Here is a 13,089-nt window from a genome sequence, read left to right as displayed (position 1 = left end):
GTCTATTCAAGTCCTTTGCCCATTTTTTATCAGGTTGTTTGGTTTTTTTATTGTTGAGTTCTAAGAGTTCTTTATATATTCTGAATATCAAGTCTGTCTTTTTAATTTAATTATTCTCCCTTCAGCAGTTTTCTGTTTAACCTACCCACTGAGTTTCTTTGTTTTTTTTTTAATTTTAATGTCTAAAATTTTAATTTCTGGGATTTCTACTTCTTTCTTTTTCACAACTGCCTAATGTGTTATGGATGCTATTCCCCACCTCCATCTCCTTTATTTCTTGGAGGATTTTTAAATGAACTCTCTAGAATTTTCTCTTCAGATTACCTTATTATCTCTATTTGATTATTCACTCTCCCTTTTGTTGAGTCTGGCTCCTGTCTTTCATGGTGCTGGATTTCCTTTTGTCTTCTATATATCTTACTGGCAGGGTCATTTTCAGCAGGAATTCTCTCCTCCTCGGTCCTCATGAGTCCCGTAGCTCTAACTGTAGCATTTGCAGTGGCTCAGCTTGGTGCCTTCACCAGTGTGGATGGTGCAGGACAGCAGACTCAGCACAGGCCGAGTCTGATCTTCAGAAGGTGACAGCTTTTATCTCATGACCTACAACTCATTTTCAGCCACAGCCCTGGGCAGGCATGGTTATTCCAGCTCCAGAGAAGAGTGGATGGTTCTGGTCCCCACACACCTGGTTTATGTGGCTTTGGGCCCATGCTATGCACAGCTGTCTTGGCTCCCTGTGGGAAGTGGATGGGGCTTTTGCCCTCACGTATTACTGTGGGCTCTCTTCTCTCCCTCCAAGAACCTCTCCCTTCCTGGTCCACAGAAATTTCCTTTTCTTGTGTTGAAGAGTGACTATTATAAAATAAATTTTTCTTTCATTTCTGCATTTTAAATTGAAAAGTGTTGGGATTTGAGACCACTTGAGAAATACCACCTCTTTCCTCCCAATTGCGAAATAAGAAAAAACAACGAAAAGAACAAGGCATATAAAAGTCAGAATCTCACTATTATTACTGATAAAGCTGATCTTGTGGAATGTGGTCTTCATCTGTAGGCAATACCGAACTCCTAATACTGCACTGAATTTTGGAGCAAAAAGCTCAGAATAATCAAGAATGGACTTACATGTGTTGGTCTTTGCTGAGGACAAAGGCAAAATTAGTGAAGTGACACTGATACCCAGGTATATCCTAGTGAAAGGGAGAGTTTTTTCTATTATATTATTCAAAATTAATAGTTTTCTTACTTAGTGTTATGTAAAGGCTCTAGGAGTAAAGAATAATATGTATGTTAGAAGTTTTGTTGAATCTACTTCCATTTGTTCATACCGCCTGTGATCCTTCATATTTGTTTATTACCATTTCTAGCAAGCTTAACTCTTCATTGCTTCATTTTATTCTTAAGCTAAGACTGTATGAATTGGCATTTGAAATGAAAGTACACTTGTCTAATCTAGCACATTCTGTCACCTTCTTTTACAAGATCATTCCCAGCGACCCCTTCTGGGTACCAACCACTGAGGAGGAGTATTTGCACTTTGGGGAAAAGGCTGATTCTGAGAACCAGGCCCGGAAGTACATGAATGCGGTACGAAAGCGGAAGGGTCTTTATGTGGAAGAGAAGATTGTGGAGCACGCAGAAAAGCAGAGAACCCTCAGCAAAAATAAGTAACTACTACTGTTGGCAGATTCTTCTCTTTGTAATAAGTTAGGAAGTATCACCCAGGCTTCGATACTGGGAAAATTTCTTTATGCTGCATCATCTCTGTGCATTCACTTTCAATAAAGCTGATCCATATCATATTTTAAAGAGGGCGTTCCAAAATGTTTTTGCAATTGATTCTGGTACAAGGCAAGAAGTTATAAATATTGCAGTGCTGCCTTCTTCCTACCCTATGTATAACCCCTTGGCAGCAAGACTCATGCTGTGGTGAGGGTAACCTGCTAAGTGCCGGGGGCAGGGTGTGCATATCCCCCAGTGGGCTGGGTCCTCTACACTGAGCACCCACCCCTCTGCCTGTCATCAGAGTGTCGCACTTCTGATTACATCCTCCACTTAAACATACTTCATACTTAATCATTGAATCACAGCATTTAACATCATTTGGAGAGACCGCATACTTGAGAGACCAGCTACCTTTAGGTTAGTTAAACCAAGTCACTGTTACAGCTGATTCATCTTACGGTTTATTTGTATAGCAAAACAATGTAATGTTCAACTGTTAGCCTTTAAACCTTCTGTTTTTACACTCCCTCATAAATTGCATCACTCATATTTAAATAAATGTTAATTAAAGTTATGCCCTATACCTTTTTCTTTTTTTAAAAAAAAGGTAAATTTCTATAATTCTCTTGGCTGTTTCCTCTTAGCCTTACTGAAGGGATATTAGCTAATATGATGAGATTATTACCTTGATTGTAAATACTTTCCCTAAATCTCCTCAGTTGCCTCATTCAGGGAGATCCCCATATAAGGTACAAATGCAATCCAGTCAAAAATAGATTTTATAATTTTTGATGTGCTAATACCTTTTATAGCCACTTAAAAGAAGGATTCTTTTTCAAAACACCTAAAATTATCAGACCAGGCTTGAAATGCTATTAATGTTTTTTTATTTGTTTGTTGTTGTTGTTTTTAATAAACTCTGTCATTCTTAATACCAGAGCCCTGGCATATCTGGTCAAGTCTAATTGACCCAGACTTTGGGGAAAATGTAGCTAGATAATTCACTGTCTAAGTGGAACAGATACTGATATCTGAATTAATTTAGAAGAGTTATACCACATATTGGTTTATCTGAAAACTTTGATAACATAGGAAAAGCTAGCACATCGATTTATAGCATTTGTAAATAATATCATTCAAACTGCCAGATGTGCTATAAAAAGTATTCTTAGACTATACACTCTATCAGCAAATGCTACATTTAATGGAGAAAAGAGGCATAACCCAGAAAGAGTCGGAGCTCTTTCTGCATTCTCTTGGGCTCTGCCAGATGTGCTGTTGTGGGGAAGTGGCGTGTCAAGTTGATAGATTGCCTCTCTTCCTTCTCCACGTTTGGGGAGACAACAACAAGCAGAAATGACCACGAGCAGGCAGGCCAAGGGCTACAGCTAATCTGCCATGCGAGTAATCTGCTGTGGTGTGTAATTGGTGAAGGGGCCCCAGCCATGGATACCCCATCCATGTGTGACAGCATAGTGAGACTGTGTCTCTACTTCGTGTCCCTGTGGCACGCTCAGACCCTAGCCTCGGTGTACTGAATTCAGTGGAAGTGAACCAAGGAGTTATCCGTCCCAAAGTGGGATGGGGATGTTCCTGTTCTTACATAGGGATTAGTTTCTGGCAGTCATTTACAGACAGGCCTCAGGGGCAGTGAGGAAGCCACAAAATCAAGACCCTTACTCCTGGAGGATTCTGGCATTGAGGTCCTGAGGTCTCAGAGGACAGGCATAGGCAACATCAACCTAATGCCTTTTCCAAGGCAACCCCAGGGCACAGGTGGGCCAGGGGCACAGAGTCTGGAAGGGTCAGAGTTTTCATAGACTTGAGGGGAAATACCCATCTCCTATTATGACCCTGGGTGTATGGGTTGGGGAGGTGTGGTGTGTGTGTCTGTGTCTGTGTCTGTGCAGAGAGGGAGAGAGAATTACTGGATCCTCACATGTGTTGTATGGGAATAGGAGTAGGAAATCATAACGGCCTAGTAGAAGTTACATTCACAGCCCATGGTCCCATATCTCATTTAGTTGCGCCTCTGGGTAAGCCCTGCTCTGAGTACATCACAAAAGGATTCCAGGGACTGTTGCCTGATTTGTGTTAGGTCAGGGAAATCATCAACAGAAGCTGAATCTTCACTATAGCAAAGGATGAGGCGAGGATTTGGGGCATCTTTATATTTATGATATTTAAATTCTGTGCCTCAAACTTAGGTAAAGCTACCAGTGTCCAAGATTCAAAATCATTATCTATATGGCTCAGATTTATGGCTGGTAAATTTGGAAAAATAATTGATTTCAGAAATTAGATTAAAAAAATTAGATTAACCTGTGCTTTTGGAACTGTGAATAGGGAACTGGGTAAGAAATATCTCTTCTCTCCTGTCTTACAACAACAAATAAGGCCCAGAGCCATAGAAGGCTTGTCCTGGAGCCAAAGCCCTCCAGGTGAATAGATTATTAAATCCCAGAATTAGAAGGTGCTTCACATTGTGAAGCAGTCCAAGTAATCCTTTCTTTTTAAGGCAAAGAGCACTTTAAACTTCCTAAACTAGAAAAAAAGTGATAAAATTAATCATAAAAGCCAAGACTTTAGATCAGATTCTAAAAACAGGATTATGAATGTCAACCTAAAAACATAAACCAGACCACGGGAGTAAGAAGACTTTCCTTTGATCCTGTTCCATAGACAGAACCCGAGGCACAGAGAGCATCTTCTCGCAATTTAGGAATGAGCGGTGGGGAGGCTTCTCACCCTGTGGCATGTCTGCCCTGCAGGGAACGACCAGAGCCATATGCCGCAGACTCCAGGGAAGCAAGGGAGCACCGACCAGAGGAGATGGGAGGGCGGAGGGGGCGGAACACGAGGAAGGGCTCGGGAAGTGAAGGGGCCAAGGCCCTCCCAGCTTGGCCATTCCTGGCCCAGGGCTGGAAGGCCAGAGACTTGATCTTGAGTCATGGGGATGGGGTTTCTCCCAGCCCATGTGTCCCCTCCCTCCGGTGTTCCTGAGGAAGTTGCAGAGGGCCAGGCAGTTGTATTCCACCCCGCAGGTCCCTTCCAGCTCACCTCGGCCTCAGGGCTGGGAGCGCTGGGAGCACACGTTTGCTTTGGGGGGTGCCCTTTGCACATCTCTGCCAGGCCTTTGGGTCTGGCTGAGATTATTTTGTATGATTTTGGTTCAAGGCAAAAGGTGTAGCAGCTCTAATTCTGCTGTCCCAGATTTCATGTGATTTCTCATAAACAAACAGCCTTTCTTGTCCAATTTAGAAGACCTTTTTACCACAGCTGCAACTTTTACCTTTTTGCAAATCAGTGATCTTGAAGAATTTTTATTTCTTAATTTTGAATGACCATTTGTAGCATTTTTTCCCAAAAAGTTGTTATCTGTTGTCTTTCTGAAAAAATAAAAAACCTTTCTGTGAACCACAGAGCCGTGATATCATCAGACAGTACCATAGTGGGGTCAGGAGCAGGGAGACAAGAGCTTAGGGTCCTGTCACTCCTACCTGGGTGACGCTGGGCAAGTCTCTGGAAGCCTTACATCCCTCAGATGTAAGGTGGTTGGTAATTGCTCATGTGGGAGGGGTTGTTGAGAGGAGGAAACAAAATAACCCATGTTAGGACACAGTACCTGGTGTATCGTGCCCAATATATTAAAAGCAATTATCATTGCTTTTTTATTTTTATTACAATCCTGAGGCAGTGCACATGCACGGAGAGGGAAGATACCTGATTTCAGGCCGATTACACAATCAGTTGATTTGATCTGATAAGACAAAAATTCAGACTGCGTATTTCACTTTTCTTTTTCTCTAGTGAGGTCTTCCCATCCTGCTGACCTTGAGCACTCTGGACCGAAAGTGGGGAGGGCGTCAGGACTCGAAATTCCAGGGGTGCTTGATTTCTGGTTTCTTCACTTTTCACGGTCTTTCCTTCAGGTCAGCTTTTACACCGTAGCCAGCGCCCCTTGTCAGATTATGTGCTGTCCCCAAAGCATAGCAAGTGGGATCGGCCAGCCCCAAGACCCTTCGCTTTGGGCACCGCCCTACAGTTGGCCTTTGGACAGTGACTGATTCTGCTTAAGGCCAAGCCGGATGAGCTTGCCTGTGGGGTGCCCTTCATCCATCCTTCATGAACCCACGGCAGCCAGTGCTTCCGGCTGGAACGGGGGCTACAGGAAAGGGTGAGGGCTAGGCCCGGCCGAGACGGCAGCTTCCTGGGTCTCCGTGTGGTCGTCCCAGCTCCTGAAGCGCCCCCTGCGCCAACTCCCCTTCCTGCCCCTCTGCTTCGGAGGCAGCCCTCAGGGCGCCCTCGCCACGGGCCTGGCCTGCCCCACGTGGGACGTTTGAACTTCACTGTGCTCTGCTGCTACCGCAGCCTGCTGTCTCCCCAACTCTGGGAAGCTCTGACTTACCACGACTCTGCCAGCCACCATTTCCTTCCACCTTTTTACCCTCCATAGGCTTGACTTTCTTTTCTCCCCGGCCTGGTCCCCAGGCAGCCACATCCACCGAGCATAACCATCCCTGTGCAGACCTGCTCTGGTCAAGGCACTGATGTTGCCTTCATGGCCAGAGCCAGGGCTTCCTCCAGCCAGCCCTCTGGGCTGCTCCAGTACCTCTGGCACAGGGGCCCATTCCTTCCCCTTTTCAAAGAGCAGGTGGGTCAGGAGTGCCTTGGAGAAAGCAGTTCACGGACTGGTGACGCTGCGGTTACTCGGGAACGGGCTCCCCGGGGAGCCCACCGTCGGGGGAGGCCTGGCGCCCAGCAGAATTGGGTGCAACGGGAGGAACTTGAGCATCAGGGGCTCCTGCTCTGGCCACTAAGTGCACAGCAGCATCCACAAGGGACAGGGACGATCCAGAACCTTCTAGGAAAGTGACAGTGGGCTTCAAGGCTGGTGGGAGAAAGATGCACGGTAGCTGAGCTGACCCTGCCCTGATTAGACATTTGGAGACAGTGGATCCTCCAGAGATGGGCTTTCAAGGCCTGGTCTACAGGGGCCACCACTGCAATTGTCCCCTCCTCCCCCCACCTGGACAGTCCCCCTTGCAGCGTTCCTGCTGCTGTAGAGAAGCTCGAGGCGGAGGGGACGGAGGACCAGGGAGTTGCCCTGGACCAGACCCCGAGAATGGAAGCCAGGTTGTAGCAAGTCCTCTGGCAAGGGACCTGAGAGGTGGGTAGTGACCTTTTGTTAAATTGGCTCCCCCTCTGATAGTGACCTGTTGGATCCCATGTTTGGGCTATTCACATCTATAGTAGTTCTTAGCTGTTTTCTCCTATGCGGTACCCAGTAGACAAAAGCCTTCTGGAAATAACACCCTGCTTTTCTTTGGGGAAACCACCTCATTCCTACTTGGTCCATGAGGTTGGAGTGGGTTTAACCTCACCACACCTGCACGTGACCCAGGATGGGACAGTTGGTGTATTCAAGTCCCTTGACCTCTTTGGAATGGATGAGAGACCAATTTCTGAACAATTTTGAGCATCTAAATTCTGTACCTTAAACCAAAGCTATCCCTGGACTTTTCAGGTACACGAGGCAGTAAGTTTCCTCGCCTTTTTCTGTCGAAGTCAATTTGAGTTGACTTCAAATCACAAGCACTGAACAGCCTTGACCAATACAACACCTTTGATCCTGACACCCTCCTCTGCTCAAGAATGTCTTGTGGTTCCCACTGTCCCCCCACCTTCACCCTGTGTCCTTCCCATCTCTTAAAGCCTGGGTCCAGTGCCATCTCTATTAGGATGTCACCTTTCTCATTGCCAACCAAATGAGCTTATCTTTTTCTGATGCCCATAATATTATTTGCATCTCTTTTATGGTACCCAGGGCATTCTGGTAAGTGTGGTTTGGGTACAGATCCTGCCCCATTTACTTATTTGAAAGCTTGAAGGTGAAGATTTTTTATACCATCTGTGCCTTGCACATAGTAGATGCTCAGTAAATCCTGGTGGAAGTGTATGGATTAGCCTGAGTGTACACTTAGTCACATAGAACCACACTGAGAACATAGTTCTCCTGGCTCTCTTCCAGTGTTTCTGGGATGCCACACTTCCTCCTTCCTGAGAGAGAAGTCTTAGTGGCATGGATGTGTCCAAGAGCAGTGCTTCTCAAAGTGTGGTCCCCAGACAGCATCACCTGGAAGCTTGTGGGAAATGCAAGTTCTCGGCCCCCGCCTAAGACCTCCTAAATCAAACTGGGGTCAGCTCAGTAAGCTGTGTTTTAACAAGCCCTCCAAGTGATTCCGATGCATACTTCAGTTTGAAAACTACCGCCATAGAGATTTCAATTGACAAGTATTTAAAATTATACTTTGCTCTTTTTGAAATTTATCTTAACTTCTTCGTGATTTACAAGTGAAAATGCACACTACACATCTTAAGTCTAACTTTAAGTAAAACTTGCAAGGTCTCATTTGGATAATTAACTTTCTTCCACCTTACAGTAGATAATGGAAACTCTTAACTCTTTCCAAGTGTGTACACTGTTCTTTTAGGATTGGGAGACTAAAGGTCAAAGGAAAGAACTCACCAAAAAGTATTCAGTTTGAAAAAGCATCCATATGGTGTTCATTCTGGACAGAACATTTTTGGAGGAAGAAGTTATTTGCCTTTCAAACCCAGAAGGAGCAAAGAAAGGGAGGAACCAGCTCAAAGATCTGGGGCACTTATAAATGGACTTTTAAGGTGAGAGGATTGGATCAAACTGGAAAGGTTGTTTGAACATCAGATTTAGATGTTTCTTTTTTTATTTGCCCTCATTCAAAAAAAAAAAAGAAAGAAAAAAGAAGTGACCTTATGAGATGTCTACTTATGAATGTTTACTCCCCTTCTTTTATCTTTTTTTTTTTTTTTTTTTTTAAGAGTGTCTAGAAAAATCAGGGCTGGGAGAATTCTTCTAAGTGTATCACATGAGATCATTGAAAATACACACTTTTCATTTTATATGTTACCCTTTCCAAAGACATTTTCGTATATTAAAACAACTGCACTTTCGAGCCTGTCAATCAGAGGTGAATTCATTTGGCTGTTTTCAGAGGCTTTGAAATGTTTTAAAATTGCCTCTGCCACCACCTTCAATCCTTCAAAATAAATAGGATGTAGCATTTGGAATGGAATTTGATGTAGAAAAGGCGTGCTTCCTGGTCAAATATTTCTCCAAAGAAGGCAAAAGTGCCCTCAAGTCTGAGACTCTCCCTGGGCGGCTTCTCTCTTGGAGAGCTAACTCCCTTCCCCAGAAAAGGTTAATATTTCTTAAGTGATGTGCAAGGGTCCATCCAGCCTGGAGGGATCATTGTGCTGATGGCCCTCTTCATACAGGACCTCCTGCTGCTTCCTCCTTTCCCCCAAATGCTGCAGGAGGCTCCCGGGGGTGGGTTTGGGGGCTGGGGGGTCCCACACATGCCCCCATCAGACCCGCTTTCCCTGGGCACCGTTCTGTGGGCGCCACAGCTCCCTTTCCCCTGGAGCTGTCACTTCTTTGCTGCCTCTCACCTGCACCCCAGTCCCCTGCCAGCTGCTGCCACCGCTCACTGAGCCATGCTCCTGCCACGGCTGCAGAGATGCATTTTTTTTTGCCTCTTCCTTTCTGTGTCGTTATGTCAGAAAGGCCTCAAAGCAGTGGGCCCTGGTGTCCTGGGGTTTTATGGAGTTTTCAGTGAATCAACTCCTTGGCACCTTGCTCTGCAGCAGACCAGACAAGTGTCCCCGAGGCCTAGCTTGGGATGGATTCAAATGGCCGTCACCGGCTGTACTCAAAATTATTACCCTCTTCTGCTACCTACTCGACCAATTGTGTTTGCTGCCTTCTTACAGGATGTTTCTCTCCAAGAAAATTCCCCAGAAATAGCTCGGTCGATCTCCTTGTCATACCCATAGCTCCTTCTAAGGAGACCCCCACTGCCATTATTTTTTGTAATATGCTGGTAGCCGTGGCAGAATGCCATTGAATCCATCCGTAGTTTGCAGCAGGGTGAGATCTGAGAAGTGAGCTAGAGGGGACATGTCATCCTCTGGAGCTGTTGACTCTGACGTGAACAAGCAACTTTGAGAAGTGGCCCAGCCCAATTTGCTACACAGTTGACCCTTGAACAACACAGGTAGTTAGGGACACTGAAGTTCCCTGCAGTCAAAAACCCAGATATAACTTTACAGTGAGCCCTCGGTACACACAGCTCAGCATCAGCAGATTCAACCAACCACGGATCGGGTAGCACTGTAGTGTTTACTACTGAAAAACAGGTATAATTGGACCCACACAGTTCAAACCCGCATTATGGGTCAACTGTATGTGTTAAAATGTAAATTGGTCATACACTTTAACCTCGACATCTTTCTAGACATCTCCTCTACGGAAACATTCACACAAGTGCACAAAAACACCCAAACAAGGCTGTGAATAATAGCCACCACAGGGAAAAATCCTAATAGCCAAAGAAGAATTGCTTATGTAAATGACGGTGTATTTGAACAGTGGATCACTAACAGCCATTAGAAAGTTTGAAGAAAATCTTAATGACATAGAAATTTGAGATATATTGGAATATTTTTTAAAAAGCTACAAAACTATACTTTGAATCCATTTTATTAAGTATTTATAATACATGTATGCATCATTAAGAAATGCTCAGAAAGAATCTGAAGACATTTACAAGCCTGTTAAATTTACTATCCCTATGGGTTTCGTTACAGACCATTTTTTCTTTCCACATTATGTTTTCCTAACAAGTGTTTCTTTGGCACGTCCAACATGTATTGCTTTAATAATCAGAAAAAAATAATTAGATGAGATAAGATAAATAACCGAGTAGCCCTCCACCGTCACTCAGGGCACTGCCGTCTGGTTGCTGAGACGTTGGCTGAGCATGTGGCATCTGCACACGAACTGGACGGTGTTAGGCAGGGACCCTGTTGGAACTCTGGTGAGAGGAGGAAGGTTTTGAGAGCCTGGCATGCAGAGCCTGCCCTGCTGCAGGCGGGAGTGGAGGGCAGGGGGAGGGGCAGAAGAGGAGCCCCACACCTGGCCGCCAGCGCAGAGAGCTGCTCCGGGCAGAGTCCATGGAACACCTAGGGGTCTGTGGGGCGCGGCTGAAAACCAACAGCTATAGGTCCTGCTCAGCCGACACCCTCAGCGTCCCCGCTCACCGCCCCCCCCATCCCCTTTGCTGGGCTCCCGGAATGGCACACGCTCACACCGTGCTCAGTTCCACTTCCAGCTCTGGGGTACGGCACCCAGCTCAGCTGCCTGCTGACTCCTCACCAAGGTCTCTACATCTGCAAGGATGGGAGGAATTTAGGTGACTTACAGCCACTGTCCCAGGTCCCAGGAGTCCTACTCTAAAAAGAGGACTTGGACAGTCGCTTGGATTCGATTTGGAAGCCCTCAAGCAGGGCTTCTCAAAGAGCGGTCCCCAGACCAGCAGCATCAACACCACATGAGGACGGTTCAGAAATGCACACGCTCGGCCCTACCTCAGTCCTACTGGATCAGGAACTGGGCGTGCGCCCCATCATCCTTCCAGCTGATTCTCATGCACTCGTGTATTTGTGAACCACTGCCCTAGACAGTGGCAAGGAAAAGAAGGCGGGAGCGACTCAGTTCACCGAGGATCTGCATTTCATATTTGTCTCCCTGACCCCATTGCAGGCTGTGAGTAAACACTGAAAAAGCTGCCTCACTAAATCTCTGAGCCCCAGACAGATAAGACCCTACAGTTTCCTTCCTCCTGGTCCAAAGGGCAGCTGAGGAGAGAACAAAGACACCTCTCCCACTAATGCCCAGAACACAGTTTAGTCTCAACACCCCGAGGGCTCTAGGGAGCACGGCTCCGTTTTCATACCTCGAGGGCGCATCTCAGAGATACTCTCAGGGAACTTCAAGAAGAAACTGGGCGGGGGGGGGGGGCGCTTTCTGAGAGCTAAAGGTCATGTAATGGCAGGTGGACAAGAGCCAGAGGGGTGGGATTCCATCTGTTTTCCTGTGATGGTGGCCCAAAGAAGCTCTGCTTATTCGTAAATGGTATATTTTCCAAATCTTGTGGGCTCTTGGGAAACACACACACACACACACACACACACACACACACACACACACACTGATTACTAATTCTTTCATGAAATGGAATAACCCTTGGTCACCTTCCCTCTGGGTTTTAACATTATTTACACACAAGAATTAAGGTCTTAGAATGCAGATGCTCTCACACCAGACCTCATGTTCCCAAACCCTGTGCTAGGCTGCCTCCCAATTGACTCAGGTATGTACTAGTTATATCCCCATAAATTCCTAAAGGCCACACAGCTAAGAAGTGGTGCAACAGAATCTCAGACTCAGCCCGTCTCGTTCCTGAGCTTGGCTCTCAACACGGCCCCACAGGGCGTTGGCATGCTGTCTCTCTGATGAAAATGAGAGCCAGAAAAGGCAGAAAAGCACAACTAGCTAGGTACATTCAGCCAGACCAAGAAGAAGCTGCTGAGAAACATTAAACTTCATCTCTTTCGTAAGAAGCACATTGTTTCCAAGAAATCCACCCAATCTAGTGTTCAGTGGAAAGACTTTCAAGCCTTTTGGAAAGACTCGATAGCAGCTGTAGAATCTACCCCCTGCATCCTCGTGGTCAGCCTCAGAAGGACTGTGAAGGCATGAATGCCCATTTCTGATGTGAGAGCCTGGCTGGGTGCGTGGTGAAGGGAACAGCGGTGGAAAGAGTTCACCTCTAATGGACTCTTTGGTGTGGGGCATGGGTAGAGAGGGAGAGGAAGAGAGAACGGGGACTTCCCTGGCGGTCCAGTGGTTAGGACCCCACACTTCCACTGCAGGGGCATGGGTTTGATCCCTGGTCGGGGAACTAGGATCCCGCAAGCCATGAGGTGTGGCCAAAAAAAAAGAGAGAGAATGGGAGATGGTCCACTGAGAATGAAGGATTGGAGGTGAGGTTCGTTCAACAAAGAAACGTTTATTGAGTTCCAACCATGTGCCAAATGTTGTGCCAGGCACTCAGGAGCTATTGGTGACCCTAGTTGGGGAGGAAGACATCCCAGTGATCTAGGATAAGTGCCTTTGAAGGAAGGAATGTATACCAAAGTAACCTGACCTACTGGGGGGACCAGAAAAGTTTCTCTTGATAAAGTGACCTTTGAGCATATCTAGGCCAGGATGGGAGAGGAAATCATGTTCCAGAAAGAACAGCATGTTCAAGGGCCCTGTGACAGGGGGAATCTTTGTATGTCTGAGGAACTTAGACAAGGCCAGCATGGCCAGAGCAGAGACAGCCTGGGGGAAAGTGGTGCTAGACCAGGCAGAGCCCGAAAGGCCATTTGAGGAATTTGATCTTTTTCCTAGGAGCAATGGAAGTCTTGGAGGATTCT

General features: G+C 46.1%; 1 protein-coding gene across 1 annotated transcript in view; it reads left to right on the top strand.

Annotated features, from left to right (window-relative positions):
• LOC309802836 (elongation factor-like GTPase 1) overlaps positions 1-1,802 on the top strand; it is a 62,127-nt gene extending 60,325 nt beyond the window's left edge. Inside the window, exon 11 of the mRNA XM_082618724.1 lies at positions 1,483-1,802. Coding sequence (XP_082474850.1) covers positions 1,483-1,671 — 189 coding nt within the window. The 3' untranslated portion in view covers positions 1,672-1,802. The remainder of the gene's footprint in view (positions 1-1,482) is intronic.
• Positions 1,803-13,089: the final 11,287 nt, after the last annotated feature.

The sequence above is a fragment of the Mesoplodon mirus genome, assembly GCF_964341445.2.
Source record: "Mesoplodon mirus genome assembly, chromosome: 4".
NCBI classification, from domain to species: Eukaryota; Metazoa; Chordata; class Mammalia; order Artiodactyla; family Ziphiidae; genus Mesoplodon; species Mesoplodon mirus.
This window is presented reverse-complemented; position numbering and strand designations above follow the sequence as displayed.